The 27,414-nt window shown below is 35.9% G+C and overlaps 1 protein-coding gene across 6 annotated transcripts in view; it reads right to left on the bottom strand.

Annotated features, from left to right (window-relative positions):
* Window positions 1–27,414, bottom strand: part of ANKRD12 (ankyrin repeat domain 12) — a 58,904-nt gene that overhangs the window by 24,503 nt on the left and 6,987 nt on the right. For 3 of the 6 annotated variants that reach the window (XR_005955982.1, XR_005955981.1, XM_041477638.1), the window contains exons 2-5: window positions 14,921–15,058; window positions 9,039–9,186; window positions 1,589–1,735; window positions 350–550 (exon numbers count right to left, since the gene is read on the bottom strand). Coding sequence is in view for 2 of the 6 variants with exons in the window: in XM_041477638.1 (XP_041333572.1) it covers window positions 350–550; window positions 1,589–1,735; window positions 9,039–9,186; window positions 14,921–15,007 (583 nt within the window). In the remaining 4 variants the exon portion in view is untranslated. Of the gene's footprint in view, window positions 1–349; window positions 551–1,588; window positions 1,736–9,038; window positions 9,187–14,920; window positions 15,059–27,414 lie in introns of those variants that run through there. The other 3 variants (XM_041477639.1, XM_041477642.1, XM_041477641.1) reach the window with 3 other exon arrangements.

A 27,414-nucleotide genomic window follows, 5' to 3' on the forward strand; every position in this document is an offset into this window, starting at 1 on the left:
GCATCTCCTCCCATAGCCCACAGTCTCACTATTTACCTCTGCCCAGCACAATCCTATGAAGTTCAGCAAGAACACAGAATCTGTGTGCACAGATTTCTGTCAATATCTGCTGCGCCAAGGCCCTGGACACAAGTGAAACCTCTCGGTATTAAAACACTGTTCTAATCATACACCATGTACCACAGTGTCACAGTACTACCACTGCCACTGGAAATGAAAAAAGCAACTTTGGCAATTTCCATGAAGTTATACTTTTTCATTTGCATACAACATGAACTGAAAGGAAACCTCTGTTAACAACTTCAGTGTTACTTTTAATGTATAGTTAGGAGTACTCATATGAACTTACCTGCAAAATCTTTTACGTTTACATTTGCACCTAATCTGATTAGCTCCTTGACCTGTTTAACATCCCCTCGAATTGCTGCCATATGTAGAGGAGTTTCCCCTCGTTCATTTCTCTTGTTAACTTTGTCTTTTTGTCTTGAAGAAGAGGTTGGAGTTTTCTTTTGTGTTGGTGTTGTTTGTAAGGAATGATTTAAGGTGGAATCTACAAAACAAGTTTTTAAATGGTCACTGTTAAGTTAATTAAATTGAGATGAAATAAATATTGTCAACACTTGCCTTCAAAGATGATAATGACCAATGAATATTTATATTTAAATGAAAGACACTTCACCCTTCACACGTGTCAGCACAATGCTGATTTCCAACATGAAAACGGGCATTTTGCAAAACCTTACTATTTTAAGCAGGTTTCTAGGAAGGATGAAGTCTACCCAAACTACAAGGTTCACATATTCAGGTATAAATTCTCCTGAATCAAGACAAGGTGAGATCACACAGATAAGTATCTATCCTGCTTCCCCTTCCTCCAGCAAAATTCCACTATATTTTTATGTAGCAGGATGCCAGTTTAAAGAATTACAGTCTGTGTATTGTACTACATACAAATCATCAGCTGTACCAACACAGCTGGACAGCTGGATAGTTTCCTTAAGTTCCACAGCTGGGTGGACTGGATAGTTCCTTAAGGAAACCCAGCCATTTGTTTTTAAATAGCAATTTTGTAAAAACTTTACACCTGTAGAACATATACATACATAAAGATTTTTTTTAAATGCAGCTGGACCAAGGACAGTTTGAAATGGTGAATTAAGAACAAGATGTCTCCCCTTTCCCATTAAATCAGAAGGAAATAGTCCCATTTCCTCCTAAATTAAAATCCTGCTCCAAAGTGAGAAAATGAGATAATAGTTAAGCTTCAATAAAAATAAAAAAAAAGAAAGTATTTCAGGCTTTAAATAATCCATATGGAACAGTGTCTGACAGGCAAAAATAAAGGAAGAAATTAAATTTTCAGTTTTTACAGCTATCACAGTGCAAAGCTTTTCACATAAATATAGAAGATCAAGACTTTTTCATCAGATTAATCATCCATGTGAAATAAATTTTAACAGAAGTATGAATGACTTAAAGTATTTGAAAAAAATAAAAGATTACTGAAAAACATCAATGTTCTCAATATTCCGACTAGGACAGAATTAAACAGGCAGGAGGAAGAAAACTGTTAACTCTGTAAGATCACCTGGGCTGTTGTCTCTTGCTGTCATCTGCATGAGAAGTGCCATCTGTTTGCGCTCTGACAGAGGGTAACCAAAAAGAATGCTAACGGGTGCCGATTTCTTATTCCCAGCATCCTTCTTCATTTTCTTTTTCTCCGGACCTTCCTTCTCTAGAAATAGGAACATTTAAAGACTCAAACTGCAGTTCCATCAGTATATTTTTCTAAAAACAAAACCATCCTCTTAAGGCCTGTAAACTTGTGATTGGTGACAGGTGACGAAAAACAGAAATTACACCTCTAACTTACTGCATTTGGATTAGTGTTGGTTACCTGTTCTAATCATATTAGGATAATAAGCTACTGAGATAAAGCACTTAAAGCTGTAAGCAGGATTACCAAAAAATTCTAACAGATGAAAAACTGTTTCATAGAAGGAATGTGGTGTATGTCAAAACTTTAATTCTCAGAGATTAAAGCCAGCAACTTAAAATTTCTGTAAAATCAGCTGGTCAGCTTTCAACATTGAATACACATCTGAGACTACACTCTCTTCTACTTCTCTCAAGACACCATGGTAAAAATTAGGAAAATACTAGTTAATATTGGTATCTGCTAGTAATTGCTTAAAAGATTGTTTCTCTCAAACTCATCCTGGTATTTTGTCTCAAAGCAATTTCTTCTCCAGAATTCATATCCTTCAAAAACATACAGCTATTTTATATACATAACTTCTTTCCTTTTATCAATATTTACAGAAGCTGTTTAATATTTCATCTCCAAGTTTTAAACCAGGAGCTAAAATTACACATCTGAGTAAACACATCAAAAATAAAACAAAACTCCCACCAAAACCAAGAAACCCTGTCATCTGCAAAAGCAGAAGACCTAAAAACAGAGGACTCCACTGAGGAAAACTTCACTGAATTTCTGCAGAGGTAAAAATTAGAATCTTAAGTCCCTTTGAGGTTCCTAGTTATCTTTTAACTTTCTATAGTTCTGCCTTATTTCTCAACTAATTTTCTGCCTTCCTAGCCTTCCCTAAATCTCACTTTCTAGGCCTGATAACAGACACAAGCTCTAGTATTGCAGTGCTCTTGAGGCACAGGAAAGCACATCAACAGGTCTTATCTCGAATTCCATACTGACCCATCGGAAATACATGATTTTATGGGCTAAACAATTGCCAGTGAGAGTATTTAAGAATGGAAAGCTACAGACCCACGTATATATTTTAGAAACCTCTATAAATTTATCCATCATGCTTAAAAAGGAAACAAGATCCCTTTTACAGAATCAAATGATGGTTTTTTCCTTTTTCTTACACTGCAGGCAACTCAGAGTCTTGAATATCTAAAAAATGAATTCAATATCCAAATCAACACTACTTGTGTTGTGCCCTATTGGTAAAAACATCTGCATAGGAAAATAAAAAAAAAACCTTTAACAAGAAAATTGTGCTTTAAACTTTTCACAGCAAGCATGCTGTTCTTTCTGCAAAGATAAAGTACAGCATACTCTTTACTGACTAATTTTGTACTTCCATTGAAATAACACATTTCAGATTGACCAGCATAATCAGATATTTCTTATCATATGCTATTTACTGCTCATGATTTTTTCCTTGAAAAACACATTTTCATTCTGAATTATTCCTTACCATTCTATAGCTATTTTCAGCTCAAGAAAATAATGTATCAAAATAAATGAAATAAAGTTTTTTATTATCTAGGTTTTACTTTTTTATACATTGGGATTGTCTGAGTTTTTCACGTTTTGCCTTTTTTTTTTTTTAATTACAAAATTTATTCCTGCCTCATGTTCAGTGCTCCATTTCAGTGGGGAGGTAAATTATTCTTCTATTACACTTTGTTAACACAGTGTTTAGAAAGCATTTCTATTTCTTACAAATTAAAAGCACCAAATAAGAGCACAACTGTTCTCACCAAGTTATGCTGTAATTATGCACTTACTGCTCAAAGGAAACACAATTTTATTAAAATGGATATTAGACTTCATGTTGTCAGTTAATGTAAACAGTTTAATAAACAAAAATCAATATGATCAACAACAAAGCTAAAAACCCTCAAGATTATAGCAGGTGCAATTCCCCCCAGGACCTCATGGATAAGACCTGGTTCTGACAAGAGGGGTGGAAGAAAGCAAAATAATTTAAAAAACCCAACAAAACCAAAAAACCAACCAACTAAACAAACAAACAAACAAACAAAAACAACCCACAAACCTGCAAACAAACAAGAACCCCAAAAATCAAACCAAACCACAACAACAACAAACCCACAAAAAAACCCAACAAACAAACAAACAAACCAGAACAAAGTGAGTAGGGCATATAAAATAGAAAATTTTATACACCAGAAAATAAATCAATGTTCCAAGAATACCATCACATAGCACAATACACTTTAACAGGATGAGACCAACTTAACATTTAGGAGCCTCAACTTCTTAGCTATTCTTCATCTCACAGTAACAGAAAACTTTCACCACTGTGAACTTGGTGTTTCTACAATTTGAACAGCAACAACTTCCCTAATAAAGGAACACAATCAGTTAAAGATATTAAGTTTAGATAGAATTTAATGTTGGAAATTGACTATGAAACTCCATCAGTTGGTTTGGGGGTGGGTTTTTTTTTTGTTAGTTGTTTTGTTTAGGGTTTTTTTTTGGTTGGGTTTATTTTACATTTTTTATACTATGTTTTCAGGTTCTATGGAATACGAATATCTTTATTACACTCACATTCTCATCACTTTCTGCTGCTCTTCAGCAGTTAGAAATGAACTTATGTTCATAGAAACAGAACATAAGAGATTTTTTCACTTAAAAAAAAAAAACCAAAAAAACTAGAACTCTTCCAGTGGCTTCATGTTCAACCACCTTTATTAAATAAACATCATAATACACAGCCAAAGCCCTCTGGACTATATATCTTTAAGATTTTCCCTTGGCAACACAAGCTTTTCAATAAACACTAAAAAAATTGTTTTGAAATACTCAATTTATGTGAAACAGGAATTGAGGAGCATCTGAGTACTTATTTGTAAAAGGGGTCAATGAAATCCATTCACAGTACTTAAAACATACTGGCACATCAGAGGAACATCAGAGACACTGGTGATTGTTTTAGGATAATTTACACATGACAGATTTTGTCCCAAGGCAAGCAATAATGTATCTGGTTTTTTGTTTGCTTGCTTTTTTTCCCCCAATTGGATAAATTACAAATACCCACTCAAGTAATTTTTAATGTGTTGGAAAATGAAATTATTAAGTAATATAATACATGGATTTCTCAAAAAAAAAAAAATCATGTCAAACTAACAGAGTATTTAATTTGGTAAAATAATCACCTCAGTGGATAAAGGAAATTAAGCAAATAAACCCCACCCCAAATTCAAACTGCAGGGCTCATCATACTCTGTTTTTATGTAAAAGACTCCCAATATAGTCTAAATCATAAAAAATAACAGGATCAAAAAATAGGACCATGCAAAATTAAAATATGAGCTGCTTGAAATGAATGCTATGAAGTAATAAGACTGAATGGTATACAACCAAAGAATAATATGTTCATTGCTAGGTTAAGACCACTTCTGCAGATGCTGAAGTTCAGAGGTAGAGTTTACAGAGCTCTGCGTGATCATTGCAACCTGACTGAAGTTACTTCCAAGAGAAACACATCATGACTGGCTGTGTTTCCTACCCTCAGGGAAAGAGAAAGCTTAGAATTGTGATGCAGAGACCCCACAGTGCATTTAACAATGCAGAGATTCCAAGGTACTATTGTGATACCTAATTAATCAAATTTATGACATATTTATCTAACAAAAACAACACACAAAACCACCTCCACTTTCCTGCCTGTAGCCCAAACAACAGTTAAATGAAGTTGTTATAGTTGAACAATAAGCCCAAATCCAGCAAGCAGTGTGTGAACACTCCCTTCAACACTCCCCCTAACCTCTGTAACTACAGAAAGCACGAGCACAGGAACTGTGTTACTGTGATGTACCCATGCAACATGAAGAGGTCAGAAGTTTTACTCTTCTGCATGACAACTAAATGCTAAAAGAAGTATGACTGTGCCAGGTTTGGACTACTTTAAAAACTGAAATTGAAAGGCTCAGAAAACAAAACCAAGATCCTGCTATAAACAGTAAATCTGGATAACATAATTTCCAACAAAAATCAATGAATTACCACATTCAGTGTAACTGTAACTCATTGTTCCTGAATAATCAACTCTGTAACGAGACTCTGTTTACAACTGAAAGATTTTTAGGATCTGCAGCTATGTTTAATTATTATGAAAAATTAAAATTTCTCTCTTCAGACTAGTAAGGTAGAGAAAGCAAACAAATCTGACCTCTGCAAAATCAACACCTGTCTATTGTTCTTATTCCAATAACCACATCAGAGGTTACTTAAAACTACCCAGATTACTTAAATAAATTAAGAAAATTTAAGCAACTCTGTTTAAGCAGTCTAAATAACTGATGGCTTTTCAATCAAATTACGGTTTTGGATTGGGAGACTTAAAATCAGAGAATTTATTTTAAAATATATGAAAAATAATTCTGCTTTGATCATCCATTCCAGCAGTTTCAATCAAAGCTTGCTTGTAGACTCCTCCCCAAGATTTACTTATAAATAGGTTAAAGCCATACTGCATATAAGTAAATTTGCCTGCAGGATGTATACATTTTTTTGTGGTTGCTCTGACCAAGTACCAGGATGTCACAACAGAGCCCTCAGTTTCGGGAAGCCACCACAGCCAGGGGAGTGTCACAGCCCTGCACAACAGAAGAAACACAACAGGATGCTGCTGATAAAGACAGGGACAGAGTGTCCTTCCAGGTGTGTCCTGTTCCCAGGGGCCTCTTCAGAGGGCCACAGCTCTCCTGGGACACACGTTATCTTTCGGACCTGTGCAGACTCTTACATTTTGCTACAAATGCTGTTTGCTTTCAATCTTGCCAAAACTGACTGGGTGTAAAATGTACTTTGTGTATAGTGTTGCAGAAATCAAATGGAAAAACAACCCCCTAAACATTTCTGTGTTACGTCAACATTCATTTTGGCTGTCCATGTTCATTATCACTTGCAATATTTAGACAAAACCTGAAACAAAACAAAAAAAATAGCCCACCAGAAAAAGGAGCAATTTTTACAAAAGTCAGTAAAAAAAAGGACAAAATTTTAGTTTACAAAGACTCTCAAGCTAGAACCAAGAAACCTTTATTGATGTAAAGCTCTAAAAATTAGGTATCACCATTCTTTGAGTCATTCACATGCCTAAACAGGATGAAATCCAATTGTCATGGAGTTTCTACAATCAGTTAGTGACCCTACCATGTCTTGTCTTGGGGATAAACCATTTATTGAACTTTTAAATTAAAAACTTTTAAGTACCCCTAGCTACTTTTATGTTTTGGGTTTTTTTAACTCAGACATAGTTTTAAAGACCTTGAAGCTGACAGGAAGCTTTTTGTTACCTTTTCTTTCTCCCCCTCTGTGTCCAATTACACTCTCATTTCCAAAAAAACTTTCTTCCTTCTCAGCATTTGCCATTCTCTGTACACAGCTATCAGGGAGACACTTCTGTCAGAGGTAACAGTTTCGCTCAGTGACAGCAAACCTTTTCCATGTATAATGCCACATTTGTGCCAGAAGCAGCACTGCATTTCATGATCACTGATGTCAGTCCTAATCCATGTCAGTGACAAACTTGGCACCAGTGTAAGTGTCTAATTCCCAGTGGTCTAATTTAATTGGTTAGGCACAGAATCTGCATTACAGGAACAGTTTTTTCATCCTAGCAGTGCTCCTGCTCTGAAGTATTTGGAAGGTTTATGTACCAAGTTTTCCACCTGCAAAAGGGCAGTTGCTCTAACCTCCTTACCTCAGCAGAAATTAAATGTTTACCAAGCTGTGGTGTTTGCTAGCACCGTTAAGAGCCACATGTCTTTTATATTAAATATTTCTTGCCTCTACCTGAACTGTCTACTTCACCTCCCGGCTATAACCTCTGACAAAAAAATTTTACAGTGTGAGCACTGTCTTTTTGTGCATTTCTAAATGTCTGAAGTAATCAATCTTGTTTGTGGCAACTGTAACAATAGATGCTATAGCAAAAAAACCACAAAAAGTTCTGCTACTTTACAAGATGCTTGGGACAATAGCTTATTTAAAGTTGATGGGGGTGGGGAGACATGACCGAAGATTTTCAACGGAGAAAACTTTCAATAAATATTTAACATTACATCAAAATACATTTACTTCCATTATGAAAAAATAGTTATGGTCTAATATCAAGCAAAAAATGTAATACAGCAGCTGCTGGGAGCATACCTCTAATTTAGACATGGTCTTTTCAAAATCAAATGGTATCGTGAATAGTGCAAGAATGCTGCAAAACCACTGGGAACAGAACTAAAGCCAAGAGCATTGTTTTGTAATTGACTATTTCGAATATGGATTTCATACTAGTCTCTTTACAGTAATAAAATATGCATGCATTATCAAGGAGCCAAATCTGCACAAAATCAATCATGAACAAAAATTAAATTCACACTGAGGTATACACTTCTACCTTGCATTTAAATCTATGCGTATTAAGGGAACCATCTGGTCATGAAAATATTCAAATGTACAATAAGCGCTGTAAAAAAACTGTAGCACTCAGCCTTTGAGAAATTTGGGGAATTTTAATGTGTTCTGCTGGCCATGGATACTGTTTGGTTATCAACTTAAGTATTACTGAACTATTATTGCACAATGACACAGATAATTAATTACCTAAACCCAGAGATAACTGTATCTCTTGGAACGTATCCAGCTTCCTCCATCTTGATTTGAAAAGAACTGTGTTAAGAATGGCAGTATGAAGCCTTGAAATCAGTTCTAATATAAATAAGCTTAAGCTGGGAAGAACTACTTAGCCTCTGCAGAGAAGGTACAGGTCATAGGAACTTAAACTGAAAGGAGTGTGCTCTCCATGACTAGTTTAGTTAGCAACCTTTTCTATGAAGGACAGTACATCTACCAATCTACCCAACGCTCCCGCCCCAAAAAAGGCTACGAAAGGCTGACAGCTGCATCTCAAATCAAGGCATTCACGTGGTTTTTCATCTGTTTACTCATTTAAACAAATGGACCTCTAGGGATGACAATACAAAGAAAGATTTGTTACTGAAACAGAAGGGAAGAATGAGGTTAGGAAACAATGGGAGAATATAGATCAACTATGGTGGCATGCTGGCCATTGCTAATAATACGATGAAAGCCTATCAGACTGAGATGTAACAATCAGAAGGAAGCAAGCAACTTTTACACTTAGCATTCTTTTTAAAGAGAAAAAAAAATCAATGTAAAAGCATAATATACAATTAATTAAGTTAGGATGTATTTTACCAACAAATAATTAGTTAAGGAAATAAAAAGGTTCTACCTGCGTCTGAATTGCGATCTTCATTTCTGGATGGACTAATAGTAAAAGGAAGTTTACGTTTCATGGAAGACTTTTCTTTCATCTCCTTCCCCACATCACTCCTATCCACTTTTGGAGTTTTGCTGTAGGATGCAATCTTGTCCTTGCTCTAATATAAATAAAAAGTATACTAAGTAATTTTTGCACAAAGCAGGATAGTCTTATAATATATACAGACTGAAAAGACTGATATGTGAGAATGCATGTGCTTGTGTATGTATATTACAAAATTTATTCCATAAACAAAAGATTCAATTGTCATTTCTTTTTTAAATTACTAGCTTATATGTTATTTCTAATTTCAGACACATCACTGTAGAAATGCTGTTCATGATTAGAGGCTTAACTAATTAGCAAAGGAACAACATAAACTGAACAAGAATTTGCTAAGTCTTGATGTCCACCCCAATTTCCTTCCCTGACAATCCCACTAAAAGCACATTAAAAGCCCACACTGCAACTCAGACTCTGAATTGTAAACCCCCAAAAAACCCTCTAGTTACTCTCCCCTGCCTCCAGTCCCACCCTGTGATCGATCCATCAATAGAGAACTCCCTTTCTGTTTCAACAATAACAGTGCAATGTTTAATTTGAGAAAAAAATCTATGAAGAAATGTTTTAAACTGAGACCAAACTTAGAAGAAAAAAGGTACAAGATATTTGGATTCTTGAGTTGTATAAATCTAGAGATTTTGGCTTATAACCCATATTTCAAAAAAATAGAAAAAAACCTTAACAGGCTCACTATTAACTTATACTTGATTACTTCACTAATATAGGAGGAAAGAATGCAAAAGATACTAGGTTAGTGTAAAGACTGCTTGACAGAACCCTCTGCAAACCCAACATTTTAGCTACCAATCAAGTTGCAATGCAGAGACATCTTTTCTGTACAATACATGCTGCAGAAACAATTATCCACTCTGTCAGCTATTACAGCTCTACAGCTTTATATCATTCTTAACACAGGATCAGATGAAATTACTGATAGATTAACTTCATAAAGGTAGAAGAAGAATATACACCACCCTGCCAATCACTGAAAACCAAAAGGCTGGTCCTTGGTACTTCTTAAGATTTATTCCGATTGAAGGAAAATTAAAAAATAACTTAAAGTAGAGGTACTGTTCTCAAAGGCACCTTTCCTTTTTTTTTCCAAAGAAACAAAACTCAGGTGGGAAGGTAGATATCATCTGACATGCTGAGTTTAAAATATTGCCAAAAAGTTAGGCAGAAGTGATTAGAAAAAGTGATTAAAAAAACCCAAAAAACAAACCCCTACAACCTGCAGAAGACAAATATCTCTACAAGAGAAATGATAAAGAAGGCATTAGTCTGTACCAACAGAATTCCTGAGGTATAAAGGTTGCTGCCCTCAGAGAACACCTGTCTTCTTCACTTCAAGTTCAGAAACCCAAAAAACCAAAGTAAAATGCAGAATAAAATCCACAAACCAAAACCAAAGCCAACTCTCCTTCAAAACCCCAAAGGAAACAACACCCTCCCCCTTTTATTTTATTTTTTTTTTTACATGCTAGAACAAAAAATAAAAAAGAAAAAAAAAAAAATCTAAAAACCCAAGTTCCTTAGAACTCCCCTGGGCCCTTGGAACATACAGTGCCTGTGGTATTAGTTATGAAAGAAGTTAATCCATCTACCACAAGCCATCATTTCCAAATGCATCTCTAAGTTGGCAAGAGCAGATCCAGACTCCATTAAGTCTTTCCCCATCTCTTCCACCACACACACAAGTTTCCCATTTGAGCCCAACCTCACCAAGAGCTTTCTCATTCCTTGTTTCAAACAAACCAATTATTTCTCCTATATATGTATGGGAATTTCCACAATATGAAGTGGCATCAAAATTCTATTTCTTTTTCTAGAATATTATATACTATGCAATAGAAAGCATGAACTAAAAATAATTTGGAAGCCCTAGGCAGAAAATCTTGGTTTCAACTTGTTCAGTAGAAAAAAAACTAACCCCACAACTTTTTGCAGCTGGTGATCTCTAAAAACAATTCCTTTTTTGGGGGCACTTCTCAGTAAAATACACCAGTAGGTGCTCACAAAGAGGCACAAACTACTTAAGTAATTTGCTAGCTTTACATTAATTCTTAAATTGCTTATATGTATTATGTTAAATATTATGACTGATGCACGAGTTTTTTTAATAATGACTGAAAATTAATTTTGTGATAGTCTAATTAGGAGGAGACAGTTCAAAATGCATACTTTCAGATAAATAAAAACACACTGAAAATTTTAAAAAGGGCTTTACATAGAATACACAGAAACTGAAAAAAAAGGAGACTATTTTGTTCCTTAGGTAATGTGGAAATAAGTGTTCAGCACTCAGTGGTGGACTTTCCAATCCAAAGAGCAGGGTGTTTAAGAAGTCTGTACAAAGTTGATGTTATTTATTATTTTTGTTGACAATGCTGAAATAAGAGATACAATCAGTTGTGCAGACACAACTGAAAGAGAGGGAGAAGTAAAGAGCCCTGGCAAGGTGAATGTAAAATGACTGATTTGCAAAGCAGTCTTAAGACAAAACAAAACAGGAAAAGCCAGGATAAAACCAAGGTCCTACAAACTGATAAAAATAATTAACTGTACCATCACAAAATGCTGTGTTAGAAGATAGAAAACTCTTAATGGCACCCTGGATTCAACTTCCAGTAAAGGGAGTAGAGAAAGTAGAAGTAGGAAGAGGAAGTAGAAACCCTACAAGTTAGACCAGGCATTCCATTTTCAACAGTGAGCATTCACTGTTCCAATTCTACCTGGTCACTGCAACAGCATGGACATCTCTTTCTCAAAGTCCAAGGCCAGGTTCAAAACTCAGCATCAGCAGGTCTGTTGCTTTACTTTAATGTGACCCATATAAGCAACCTAAAATGAACTTGATATTTTTTATAAAATAATCCGTAAATCCTGTGGACTTTCTAAAGAGGTTAATTAATCTCAAGTGAAAACTGCTAATCAGATAAAACACTGAAGACATGTTGATGTTCAGAAAACTAAACTACTGCTGCAAAGTGAAAAGCATTACATACTTTACATGTCCACTACAGCTAGAGAACATTTAATGGCTTTAAACTGCAACAGAAGACTAGCAAAGGTTATTTATCCTTCTACTAAGTATCTAACTCTATGCCAGTCAGCATAATTAAGTACCAGAATAAACTGCCCAAGGAGACAGGAATTTCCATCAGGCAAGCCTTTAAAGAAAAGGTCTGGCAAACATCTGTCAGGAACTGAGTATAGCTTATTCTACTCTGGGGCAAATGGATGAACTGGGTCTGCATGTCTCAACATTTAATGCATGCCTCACTGGAGGATGTAGTAACAAGGAACAATTTTCTCTGTCAACAAAACCATACTAGTGTGCTATGATGAGGAACACATTTTTAATCTGTTCAACAGGAACTGTCTCAGAAGGCTAACAAACAGCAGTCTGGACAATTTCTTGATATCCCATTCCAGCTCTATTGTCTGGTACTGCTACAATCAATGACAAGACATAAAAGGAGACAACAGAGAGCCATATAATCTAGCAGATGTACTAAGCCCTAGGAGAACAAGCATTCTTTTTCTGCCTATCAAAGATAATTACATACTGAAGCATATTCTGTACGGTACTAAATGGTTTTGGGCACTATTGTTGGAGTCTTCCAAGGAGAGAATTAATTCTTGCAAACTCCAAATGTGCTTCTCCTTTGGAAGAGATCTCCATAGTTCACTTCCTGAGTTTGTTCATGAAGTATAAATTCAGATAAATTAAAATTTCATCATGTTCATATGTTAACAAAATATCTCATGCAAACACTAGATGGTCTAGGTGTCGTACACATGTGTACTATTTTTTATGCTTGCCAGATAAGCAACTGAAATAAAAATACATTTACCCTAAAGAAATAATGTATACATTATATAAACTCAGCTTATTAACAGCTGAGTGAACAATGTTATTTCTAATGGGTTTTTTTGAGCTCTCAGAAGACCTGAACACATACTTGATCCACACAGCTATTCACTGGTTGTTAGGGCTGCACAGTAAGCATTAATTTCTGGACAAATATGAAAGATTATGTCTAATAATAACAACAGTTAAGTTCTCTACATTTCTCTGTCAACAGCTAAGAGTGCACAATTAGAACCAGCTAAACAGTGTAAAAACTATGAAATGGAAACAAAACCCTGTAAGTATTTGTTCTTTTATCTTATGCTAACCATTGGAATAGACTTATGCCATTTAGGTCCCTACAGTTTTTATTTTGTGAAGAATAAGGATTTTTTTATGGACTAATATCCTTTAGCATTACTTGTCACTTGTAAGAGGCACTGTTTGTAATGAACATTATTTCACACCAGGTCTTAGCACTTCCTAACATCAATTACATTAGCTAATGAATCCCTAACATTTTTCATACTTCTAATGATTTAGAAGTGCACTGTACCAGGGGGACAGTGAGCAACACTGGATAGAACAGTGCAAGCAGTTTATCAGCTTACTTTTTGGTATCAACTTTATCAGTCCATCACTGGGATTCCATATTCACAGCCTTTGTCAAACTTCCATTCCCTACTCTTTCCCTAAATTACTGAATGACACTTCAATTAACTTGACCATATCCCAAATAAAGACCAGAATAAATAGGAAAAAAAAAAAAAAAGAAAACCCAACATTATTTCATCCCTTTACAAGTAAGCTGATTTCCTTTCCCCATTTTATTCTGTTATCTTCCTCTTCTTATCTAAGTAGTTCATCAGAGTGAGCAGAAAGAATTACCTTTGCCTCACTTTACTGGGACCAATGAAATACACTAGGAAGAGACTGAAAGGTCTAAAGGTTTCTATGAATGTTTTTGGAAGATAAAAAGTTACAAGTAGATGCTGACTCTTCTAATCTTTTCCTGTTTTTTAACCTCCTCCTGTCTTATATCCATTCATTATCAAATGGTCTTGCAGAGAATACAGATTTCGACACATGAGTAAGTATGACCACACACACAAAAAATCCTTTTCTAGAGAAGACACTTTTATAGATTGTTGGGAAACAAACAGATGCTCTCTCCTTAGGGCAATATACATGTCACTCATCATTGTCAATGCAGAGGATTACTCCAGCTTCTGTTGCTCATTAGTAGCACAGATAAATGCGTGGTCTATTGTACAAGTGTACTAGGCAGACAAACTGAAGAGCTGGATGATTTGAAACTTGCCTCCAGAACTCTGAAAATCAGAGGACACTTCACATTTATAAACAACAAACCACCCTTCATCATGACATGACATTCCTTCATTTTTCAACACTCAGAAATGGACTGTACAATTTTTAGATGGGACTCCCTTGTACAGGAGCTACTCTAAAGCTTTGTGCAGCATTCGGCTTTTAAGTGCTCCCTCACCGAGGGAGTAAGTCCTTCTGTTATAAAGCGATATTGGAAACTGCTGTTTTTCTTTGGTCTGTGTTCTGTCACAGGCCTTCACACCTGTTTTGTGTGTTTGTTACAGAGAGTAATACACAATAAAATAAAATAAAATATGGGTTGTTGTTCTTGTGAGTATATGAAGACTTCAAATTAGCTAAGATATGGAGACTATATACTAACTTATATCAGATAAAACCAAAGCATCCAGCTCCTTTTAAATTAGCTTGCACATTACAATAAAAGTCAAATTCTGTCCCACAGTTTATCTAACAGTTAAATAAATGTAAAAATGTATAACTTTTTCAATACTGAAGGTATCAGAATATTTCTTCCAATTACAGCAACAAAAATCATTAAACATGCTTAATTGTACTGAAATTAAATGGGCATTAATATAAATTTTACCTTTCTTGCAGTTGTTTTTTCCACCATGGTGCTATTGCTGTCAGAATTTTCAACTTGAATTGTTTTTGTAGACCCAAATTTGGGCATTTTATAGCTGCTTAGCTAGTTGTATCTTGTATCAGTGGGTTCATCCTGTGTCTGAAAAACAAACAAACAACATTACATAAATACACACACTGCAGTGTCATTTCAGGACAAATGTTACTGCAGATGGTAGCAGAGCTGAATAGTACCCCAAAAAAGATGACTGATAATAACACCTGGCTTCAAGCATCTTCCTCACATGCAGCTCAAACCTGGGGGCAAAACCCCAAAAGGTCTAAGACAGCTGCTGCTGGGGACAGTGTCATGAAAAAAGCACCGAGTCAGCTGCTAAACTGCCTCATCCCTCTAGCTTACCTTTTTGGAAGACTGAACATTTTTGGCTATTTTAACAGGTTCATAGGTTCAATATCTCACTTCCTGTTAAACGTCCTAAGGCTTAGAAAGATGAACAAGATTTCTAGCAACACTGGAGAGAGGAATAAGGCTTCCTAGCCTGGGCAACTGAAATGCTGTATATTCAAAGTAGTATGGAAAAAAAAGTCAAGTCTTGTATTTTATGATTCTTTCTGGAGCAAGAGATGCCTGTTAGAAGAAAAATCTTCTAAAGCTTAAACCTGGAACTAGAAGCCTTAATTTCCACTGTCTATCAAATCAATTACATAAGCCATTTCTCGAGACAGATATATATCTATATAAATCTCCAAGAGCTGTGTAGTGTTTCATCTCTATGGTATACCAAACAAGTGTCATTACAGATGCACATGATGGAAGAGGTCCAGCTTGCCTCTTCCACAGCAGGAAGAGCCACCCTTTTTGTAAGAATGGCTGAGAGGAAAGGTCACACAAAAGGTAAAACTGCATTTGACAGCATTTAGAACTGGTGACTTTTTATGGGTCTTTTTGAGTTGATGTATTTTGTTACAAGTATTTACATGATCACAATCTTACTGAGATGTCGTAAGTTTATGCCTGATCAAGTCATCATTTCAGGTGCAACACTCCTATTGTTGCTTTACCATTAAGATTTTGAGATCATCACATAGAGAATTTGTTGCTGTTTTAGGACCATGGCCACTATTTTGGTTTGACACATTTAACTGACAACAAATCTGGTACAGGTGACATTGAAAAAAAACATTTTGTACACTACACCTGACACATGAGACATTTATATTCAAACAAATTTCTACATCCTGCCCACACATCCATCCCCCACAAAGTTAAAACCATGGAAAATTTGAATATTTGTCTAAGATTAATACCGTTGTATACAAAAATGTAACATGCTACTTTCTTAATCTTCCAGAATAGGAGGGGAAGAAAAGTTCAAAAATCTAAATCCTTGAGACAGAGAAGTAGGAAATGTTGCACTAAGGTCTGCTGTTTTCCTCCCTTTCCCCTACACCTGAGGAAGTTTTTTTTGTTTTGTTGGGGTTTTTTTTAACACTAACCACAAGCTTATGAAAAAGAGGAAGAGATTAATTAGAAACAATTTCACATTCTATAACCAAAATCTTGTCTCCACTATGATACAATATTGTGAAACTCATACTGTTCTGCTCTTACCTAAGAGAAAAGAAACAGTAGTATATTCCCTTCATTTATGGAATGTTAACAGGACTTATGAGGCCTTACTGATACAGAGAATAATTGTCCAATTTTAATGAACATCAAAGCACATGGTTATCAGCCTTTTGTTTTAAGTTGCTTTTTATAACAGCTGCAGGAACAAAACATGGTTATCAGTTCAAAGAGAAAGAAACATTACACCAAGTTTCCCGTAATTTACAAAAAACTTTCCTTAATCCTAAAAGGCACAACAAGAATACTACTGTATTCTGATTAGACCAAACATAATGTATTACCACAGCAGCAAATATCTCTTCTCATGGGTTTAAAAAGTGACAAGTCATAAATCTGCTTTTGCTCATTTAGCCTCTCAAATCCTCTCTGTAAGTTTCATCTGTAACAATTCACATTGTATATATCATGATTACAACTACTTTAAAAAATCAATAGGTCAAAGTTTTCTTTATTATTTTAATCAGAATATTTCTCATTGCATATGCTGCTGTTTCCTTTCCTTCCTTTTTTGCTGCTACCTGGCTCCCTGAAACTACCTCCATTCCTGCTTTGCTTCTCTTCCTTTCCTGGTTTCACATGCCATTCTCTGGTGTATGACAGCAAGAAACCAAACTTAATGAGTTTACTAGAACTTATTAGCTTAGGTTTGGCTCCCTTGGTCTCATTTACCTCACCAGTAGGAGCTGCCCTTCACAAAAGGCCTCCCTGCCTTTGTCTTACCTGGACAGCAACAGTTTATTTTTTAAAGTGGTAGAACAAAAAAACCCAGCCTCAAGTATTGTACAGGGGCAAGAGGATTATGCACACACCTTCAAAAGAGATTTCAATTAAAGGTATTTTTAATAATACAATTAGCTTAATATACGAATATAAGTAAATGGAAACAGAAAGCATAGGATGTTCCTCTTTTCTTTACCAAAGGATCAACAGGCAGAAGCAGATATGCAGGAAGCTCCACCTGAACATGAGAAGAACTTCACTGTGCAGGTGACGGAGCACTGGGACAGGTAACCCAGAGAGGTCATGGAGCCTCCCTCACTGGAGGTATTTACAAACCCTCCAGACAAAATCCTGCGCCATGTGCTCTGGGATGGCCCACCGTGCTCCCTTCCAACCTGACCCACTGATTCTGTGATCAAAAGTAAATGTGAATTCGTGAAATTCTTGACCCAGGACAAATATGTTTTGGAAGAAAGACTGCTTTGGAAGTTCACTAAAACTGAGCGTCACATACTGGTTTATCAAAGCAAAACCACCACACTGTAAGACTAACACACAGCACTATTTCCATGAAGTGTTTCAAGTACCAGATTGCTCTTGCACAATTTGCTGTGCAAAATTTAAAACAGACATAAATGCATCACATATTTGAGAGAAAATACTTTTCATAAAGGGTAGATGTTTAAAAAAAAATTAAAATATCACTATGGTGGCCAGAAGTTAGGCAAACTATTCAACTGGTGATTACATAGTGTATATAACAATAACATTTTCTACGGAAGAAGTGATTTTACTGACATTTCAACTTTTATTTCCATTTGTCTGGAGTTCAATGCTATTTCAACTCAAGTTCTAAACACAAATGTTGGCATTCGTAGTGAAAATGTAGAACATTAACAGAGTCTTTCAGGGAAACCTAGATCTGTCTGCTTTGAGTTTTCCTCACAGCCATTTCTTAATGCAATTACTGGTTTATTAGACAATCTTGATAGCACATTTTGAATCACCAGAACCCTAAATTAAAAGTTAAACTCTTTACATTCAAATTATTCTCCTTTGTCACAACAGGCAGTGTCCTCGATTTTCATCTGACACACAGGCAACAGCTGTGCTTTCTCTCAAACAAACTGATTTCAAGCTTTTCAATAAAACAGAATTTGCTTCCTACTAAAGAAACTTCTCTGTTTGTCACAAAATCAGATATTATTTTATGCTTGGACATCTTTCCTGCACATTCATTACCAATCATAAGTCATACTACTGGAAATGCTGTTGAACTCTTCTCTCAGTCATTTTTCAACTAAGGAACTAAAAATTCTATTTTCTCCTTGGAGTAACAAAGGTAAGTATTTAGACAGATCTATGGGTAGTGACATAAAATGCTAACATTATTTAATATAAAAAACTCTGGACATAAAAAAAAATCCCCAAAAATCCCACCAATCACCAGAATTTCAGATATAATTAGCTACAGAAAATTAGCAATATAATAAATCTCTAATGCCAACAAGTCACTGTATTAATTTGTATAAGCTTACATCTAGCACTGATGAAAAAGCTTGTCTTTTCCTATGTAAAAAACCAGGGAATTCAAGCAGTACTACAACAGTGCTGCTGCCACTGTCATTCACTCCTTTACATCTTTCAGTCTGTTCTTCTGAGAAATTAAGGGCCATGTGTTCCTGTTAGATGCATATGTATGATTCACTAATGACTTCCAAGCCTGTAGATGGATTTTCTTTTAATTTGACAGCAGTAGAAATTTTCAAATATATTAAGCACTCACTAATTTATGGGAAAAGATCGCCAGTGGATAATAGGAATAACAGTAATAATCCATCACCATTTTTCACATGGGAAGGCTTCAATATGAGCTTCATGACATATTGCCTGTAAGAAAATGCCACATGAGATGGCCTTTGTAAACCACTTTCTTTTTTCTCTTAGTTATGGGGGGGAAGTTTCAGTTGAGACCTGCACATTACCAGTCAGTCAAGCACAAGACACAAATTGCTAAGAAATTAAGCATAATTTGTTCTGGTGCTCACTGAACTACTTGTTTCCTTTTTGGTTCAGACTGTCTTTCCTTTAACACCTACAGCAAAATGTTACAGGATGCTTTGGGAAGGTTTTCTCTGGTAGCTCTGCTGTACAGCTGATCTTGAAGGTTAGCTGCCTGCTAGTACTACATCAAAGCAAGGGGGCACAAGATTAGCCTTCCATGAGAATACCAGTAGCTGATGAATTCATTTCCAAGACACTGCATCTATCCCCCTACTCTAGAAAGTATCTGCATTTTAAAAGCAGGGGTCTAGAGTAAGAAAATCTTCTCAGCTACCTTTGTTTTTCCATATTTCCCATATCTTATGGGAAAGAATTATCTTCATCTGCAGGGAAGAAGAAAAACAAAACAAAAAAACAAACAAAACAACAACAACAAAAACAATTTAAAAACCCCAAACAAACAAACAAATAAATAAACAAATAAACAAAACACCTCTCTCTCAATAAGTATTTAGTCCAGACTGGGAAACAGTGAATCAACTATACCAATGTTCTATAATTAGTTGACAGGAATGCTTCAGAATGTTATAATAAAATTAAACTTCTGAAAATGACAACTCTGGCTACATCTAAATTAGCAACAAGTAAACAATTTTCAAGAGCAGATCTGTAGAGTGGAACAGCTGGTAACAAAAATCCAAATTTACAATAGTCATATTTAGCAGATTTGCTCTGGACAACTTCTAGTGCAGCTCCATGTATTAAATGCACATTAAAGTTTGGAGCACATTCAACAAATTCCTAAACACATCTCAGCTTAAAGCAGGAGGAATCAAGCTCTGAAAACACTACACATAGCAAACTAAACTACAGTGAGGAGAGAGGACAGTCACTGATTTAAACTAAGACTGTCCTGATTTTCTCTTAGCAATCTCCTCCTTCCAAGCCCTAGAAATTTGTCTCTTCCAAGTTTATTTTGAAATGACTGGTATGATCTATATCTCAAAGCTATTAAGAGTCTACCAAAGGAAAAAAAAAAAGTTAGTGGATGAGTACAAGAGAGATGGCTAAGAACAGCTGAACTGAGGGAAAGGCAGGCAAAAGCCAACATTACATATTCTGTTCTGAGAAAGCCAGCTGGCCAACCCGTATGCACACACTGGCTAATTAAGAAGTATGTAGGTAGCTCACGCCTAGCCATACCAAATGTTATCTGCATTCTGGTGGGAGTGTGTCAAAGACAGATGAGGTTAACACACTGGAAGAAAGGGAATGGGTATAGTACAAAGGACTAAAAAGCTAGAGAAAACTGGTATTTTCAAATCCTGTAAGAAGCAGAGTTTTAGCAAAAAGATGTTCATTTAACTAAGTTTAACACTCAGTGTTCTTTTTTCTTCTTATCAGGAAAGTGCAAATGACTTCAGCATTTTATTCCACAACAAAAGCATCCTTCACCAAACAGCTCAGATAAGTGATTTCTCTCCAAAAGAGAGGTTAGCTAATTATTAATGCTAAATGCAATGTGTGATGGGAGATGTAGCAGCACTGCCAATTATTTTCTTCTTATGGAACTCAGTCCTTCTACATACAGTTACTCAACCAGAGCCAACTGCTACACAATGAAATGGCTCTTGGTAAATTAACATGTAATCAGATCAGCATCTACCTTTTCAACTACAGTGTGCAGTAAGAAAAAAAGGGCTTGAGACAGAACAAGATATTATTCAGGATATTTCAGTTAGAGGCTGGGGATGTGCTAAGAGGCACAAGACCAGCAATTTGCTACTGTGAGGAAAGAGACCATTCAGATTACAACACACAGTAAGAGGGCAGTGAAGTCCAGTAGCACAGGGCCAGGCTTTTCTGGGTTGCACCACGTCTACAAAAAGAACATCTGTCTGCATTTTAACCTGGTATCTCCCACACAGAAATACGTCTAAAGTTTCAGATTAGCCAAATGACAGAATGTGACTGTGACAGGGAGGCAGCGGAGAGAGAGACTTGACAGGACAATGCTGAGAAGGGATTGTCTCTGGGAGGAAAGCACAGGGGACTCCATGATCAACACACAAATATTTTTCCCCAGAATACTTTTTTTTTTTTTTTGTGTTACAGAACACAAACCAGAAGCCTTTAGTCTTGTCATTCCTGTGCCTTGTAAAAAAGCAGGAGTGTTCCATATCCTTTTTGTTTAAATTGAGAATGACCAGCTTATCCCTGTGGTCCATTTTCCACTACCTCCTTGGACAGATATACTTGCAGAAATGAAGTCTCAAACATGGCTGATGTCTCATGAAAATGTCAAAATGATGGTAAAGGATGGGAAACTGCCGAGAGCAAACACTTAAAAATCTCATCAGAACATTATACAAAACAGTGTTCTGAAAGGTTAAAATTTCAGTGACTGCAGCCAGAAAAACATTTGTACCAAGGTCTTAATTGAAGAAAACTATATCAACACAGCTATTCTATAATCTTTAGAGCAGTTTATTTGATCTTTACAATGAAGACACTGAAAAGGTCATTAAAGGCTTTATTTGAGCAGAAATAGTTTAAGGTTCTTGTGTTACATGGATCCCCCAAAAAAAGACTTCCTTTCAATCATTTAGCAGCTGAGGGCACTGCTGTAGTCCAACACACATTACTGCTAAATAGGATTAGGGAACATTTTAACTCCCTGGGTGCTAAAGTCAAAGATGAATAGGTACAAAATCTAGACAGTAAAACATTTTTTCTAAAAAGCTGATAATACATTAGATATATGCAGCTATAATGGACTAAATATACACTGCAATACATCCCTACTGGCAAGTCTGCCTCCTGCTGCAGGCTAGAACCATATTATTCTTTACAAGCTCAAAGGAAACCACATTCTGCATAAGAAAAGATTAAATAAAAGGCTATTTGTGTACACTGTACTATTTGAGATTGTATTTTTACCATCACAACTTCCTGTATGTGGCACACACTATAATACCTTCAAATACAACGAACAGAACATTTCACCAGGCTCTTTTTGCCCTGCGCTCCATGGTGTCTCATTGTACTCACAATTTGGCAGTAACCACCAAATAAATTACTAACCACTACTGGCTTTAGGTAGCACAGCAATTTAGTATTGTAGAGAGAACACTGTCTGAATGATACATGCAGTGGCTTTTGCAGATGAAAGGTGACAAGAACATTTTTATTTGGAAAATATTCACAAGGTCTTTTCACACAATTGCGACGGTTCAGTGCATGCACATTCCGGTGTCAGGGTTATGATGAAAGAACTAAGCTCCAACACAGTCTCAAACTAATGTGCCTAAGGCAACAGTCTGTTGCTGTATTAAGTGCAAATGCAGTACCCAGCACGGACATGAGTCACAAATCTGGCAGATTTTACAGCATTTGACGATAAAAATATGACAAAACATTCTTGGTTCAGAAGTGAGAAATTCTTTTTATTACATTTTTTCTTCAAGATTTGCACAATACTTGAGACAACTTTGTGGCTAGAACATGCAATGCTGGGATTAGTTCTACTCTTTTGCTATACCTATTGTGCAATCTTAGGAACAGTGCCTTACCACTCCCCTGCAGCAATCTGCCCTACCAGATTTTAGTGGATATATCAAAAAAGTTAAAGAAAACAAAGCATCAGCTTAATAAACACGCATTTCAGAAATATGTGCCATGTGCTAAGCTATATATATTTATTTATTTTGGAGACTCCTCCAAAATACTAGCCAATAGATGGAACAGACTCATTGTCTTATTAGAGAGCATTCCTACATTTTAACTTGAAATGTTGAGATACCAAGATTCAAACATAAGAACTGTACAAATCTTCCTGCAATAAGCAAAATAAACTCCTCATTTGAACTCCATTTTATAAAGGTGTCCTTTGCAAAATAAAGTGTAACAGTAAAACAGGCATGGGCAGTGACTACTCACAATCTCCAGAGCAGCTTTTAATATACTCTGAAGTACCTACTCATTGCATGCCAGACTGTGCTATACAGGGATAGGACGAAGGCCCTAAAAAACAGCCAACACTCAGGCAGCAAGAAAGATTTTCCAATACTTCAGCTGGAACTCTCAACTACTTCCTACCAAAATAAGGAATGTATCTCATAGTCTAGGAATTTCTACTAGGAAGAGAAAAAAAATGAGAGGACATACAACTCTTTCCTATGCAGAAAGCAAGCAAAAGCTTTGCAGTGGTTTTGTTGCACTTGCCTATATAATTTCTTGGGCTCTTACAGATTATCCCTATTTTAAGAGCCTGAGTTTACCTGTGCTTGGTTTCAAGTGTCAAGTTCCACAGATTTCACAACACTCTTCAACTGATTTCTGTGGTAGCAGTACCAGCTAGACTTGTCAACTTCTTTATAACAAATATTCTCTAATGAAGATCGTGACTGAATCTATAGCTTTCTAATCAACCTTTAGTAAGATTTTTCTCCTCTTTTATTTTAACTAAACACATACTTATCAGAGAATACAAGAACATCATTGTACATAGAATCAAAGGATAGTTGAGGTGAAGAGACATTTAGAGGTCCATTTAAGTCTCTCAGTTATCTGGTCAGTCACACATTTTCAGCTTCAGTTGAACTTTACACAGACCAGGCTGAGTTTGTTACTTGAGCAGGAAAACACTGTAAAAGAAGTATGGAAAGCACAAAACTTCCTAACTGTAGGCACCTATAAATCCTGTAGCAACACTGCACAAGCAAGCACACTGTGGAAGAAGAAAAAACTTTGGCCTAAGATTTAATTTACAAAATGCTATTCACTGATTGAAAACACCACACCCCTATATGTCTTAGAGATGTGTTATATGGACTGACTTCAAGTTTAAAGGTGCTATGGGTTCATACATATGGTTCAATAGAGAGATCATGCTGCAGTAACAGCTTTATCTGAGCAAGAGACGACTCCTCTTTCATGTCACAGCTTGTCTTTAGGAATACCCCTGCACATCTTCCCAAAGGTTTTCTTGCAACTACATAATATTAAATATCAACCAAGTAAGGACTGAAACTCTTACTGGAGTAAATTGGACATTTCCTGCTTTACAAATTCTCAACTAAAATTCTAAAATCTACCTGTCAGAATGAAACCAACATGCTGACAACCTGGTGAAGTTCTGAGGAACCAACAACCACAAACAGCTGCAGCAAGTGGCTAAACCTAATCCTAGAGAATGATAATACCTTTCTCACTCTTAACATGATTCCTGCTATTTCAGCTTGTCTTGATTTCTACCTTCTTAAAGGAAAGAAAACGTCTACCACACCTTAAAAAAAAAAAACAAAACTAAAACCAAAACCAACATCCTCAATAAAAAGCAGCACCTATCCCAGACAACTCCAAAGAAATTACTATTCCTAAGTCAAAACCAAGAGTGCTCCAACTCCCTTCACAAATATTAATTTCTTTTCACAATATTGCTGGAAGATGAAAATGCATTATTTCCTTTGTTTTACAGATGGCAAATTAGGTTGACAGAAATAATGAAGAGAAGAAAAAATGAAGAGACTGGTCAATCTGCCACACTTGTAACATCAAAGACTTTATTTTTGTGATTATTTTGCATTAAATAGCAGTTAATACTTGGTTAGACCATAGCTACTACTGACTTAATTTTCAACTTCTACCAGCAACCACTCTTTCTGCAGAAGGAAAAAGATCAAACAGTCTCAAAGCAGATATCCCCATGTGAGGAAAACACTTAGCATGTGCTCATAAAAGCCTGCAGCTCATACAAAATCCAAAACAAACAAACTGAAAATAGGTAATTTTCAGGGTCGGTATTCAACTTCCTTCAACATGGGACCCGCTCTTCCTGTAACCTTCTCTTAAGTGAGAGAACTTATTTCAGCTTTTGCCACCGGACTCTTCTTAGAGCAGTAACCTAGACTGCATAAATGCATTTAACCCCAAACATTTGTACAGTTTATAATTGAAAGTGGAACATCATCCAAAAATCCATCAACTCATGATGCAATTCTGCTGTGTCCAGCAGGGCAAATGAGCAGTGCTGCTCTAATACAGAGCAGACAGCATTTCTGGTACAGCAAAAGGTAAAGGTCAGCCACACTGTACAACACAGCAAGAAGTCATGCAAATACAGACAAGAAGCACTCGTTTCACTTCTTTTGCAACAAACTCCTCCCATTTCCTTCCTCTACTTTCTCTGAAGTTTCCAGTCTCAAACAGATTCCGAGATCCTCCCACTGCAGATGTCACTCCACTCATCAAGATTATGAAAAAAAAAAAAATTTAAAAAATCAAAGCAGTTTGTTGGTATCACACTTCTAAACTCATATGGAATTAATTACTGTTTATGTCTTTCCAAGACACTGCAAAAACACATAAAAACTAACATTTTGTCAAAATATCCTTGCAGGTGCTATGTCAACCAACTGACATATTGTTTGGCATATAAGACCTAAAAATTACTAGCAGAGCATGACCAAGGAAAAGAAGAAGGATCCCAAATATCTATAAATGACCTCTAAAATTCTTCCACATGAATAACAGAACAGGAAAGAACAACAAAAAAAAAAAGTAGTATGGTAGTCTCTACTTTAACATCTCATAGCAGTATCGAAGACCAAGTATCCAAAAAAGTCATTTCCAAAGGATGGGACATTCTCAAATAATTATTTAGATTCATGGACCCTAAACCTGCGTAAACCCACCTGTAACAAGACCCATCCAAAAGAAGACACCAAGAAAACACCAACAAAGCCCTGTAAGGTGCTGAGAAAAGGTAGAAAGCAAAAGAAGGAGGGAGGAGATTAATTCTTTTCCCAGATAACTCTTGTACAGCTCCCTTCTAGGATGCTGAACTCCTTCCTTACTTAAAAAAAAAAAAAAAATCCTTAGGAATTAATTTGTTTACATAACATTATTTAAGGTGAAAAAACAATGTTACAAAGACACCCTGAACAGACAGGATGGCACAACCCTGAAAAAATGTGAGCAGGGAAGATGGTGCTTTGCAACAGGGATCCCTTAGAAAGATTTTATATAAACAGAGAGTTGAAAAAGGAAAGTACTGATGAGAAGGTACCTGAAGGAACAAGAAATTAAGATCAAATATTATAATTTTCTTTTTTTATTTTTTGAACAGAAATACTTTCACAAGTCTGAAATCCTAAATATTAATTGTTTAGTAAAAGGTACCCACAGAGTCAAGGAACTCTCTTTATGATAAGTACTCTCTGATTTATACAGAAATAGTACAGATGTCTATATTCAGGACAAACTTTCAGAACAGCAGTTCCATCAGTATGAGATTATGGAATTCTCCATTATTTCATAGAAGTTTTTGAAGGACTGTGGGCTTGCTTAATAGTGAAGCATGTAGACTGGATACATATATTACAAATGACCTTGCAAAATCCTAGTCTTAAGTAATTAGTAACTTTCACAACAGGCTTGGAATAAGGTGACTTTTTCTAAAAAAGCATAAAACAGCAGGACGTTTGATATCACAATAGCATCTCAGACTGCACAGGAATGGCAGAATCTTTATCAATAAGCCAGTATTATCTTGCAAAAAAAGGCAGACCATTCTATCACCACTATCCATTCAATCATATAATTTCCTTTCAGTAATCAAGAAAAGTGCTGCATGGAAAGATTTACATTTTATGAAAAAACTGATTTTAAATTGAACAGCTTAAAGTACAAAAGCTGGAAGTTTGTGGAACTTGCATAACACACACCATTAAAGAATGGTTAGGAATTATTTAAAAGCAGAAACTCCTCCCTGATTCTGAGAGACCTGTGTTGAAGCTTCTCTTTATGCATACAGACACACATTCCCTACCACAAAATGGGAAGGATAAGATGTAAAAAAGAAATTAACGTTCAGGAATAAGGTTATCTCTGGTTCTCTCCTGGCATTATCAACAAACAAAAAAGCGCTGCCTCTCCCAGAACGGTGAAAAATCTTCCTTTCAAGAGTCAGACATCAACCCTCATTTTAGTATGGCAGAAGTGGCTCCCACATAGTGACAAGGGGCGTCATTCCTTCTGAACCACTTATACTATTTCTACAGCATTCCTTCATGTGGGCCAGTAAGGAATTGAACTGCTGCCAGAATTCAAGATGAATCTGAAGGACACTTGTCAGTATT

The sequence above is a fragment of the Pyrgilauda ruficollis genome, unplaced genomic scaffold (assembly GCF_017590135.1).
Source record: "Pyrgilauda ruficollis isolate IOZ18807 unplaced genomic scaffold, ASM1759013v1 scaffold41, whole genome shotgun sequence".
Classification (NCBI taxonomy): Eukaryota; Metazoa; Chordata; class Aves; order Passeriformes; family Passeridae; genus Pyrgilauda; species Pyrgilauda ruficollis.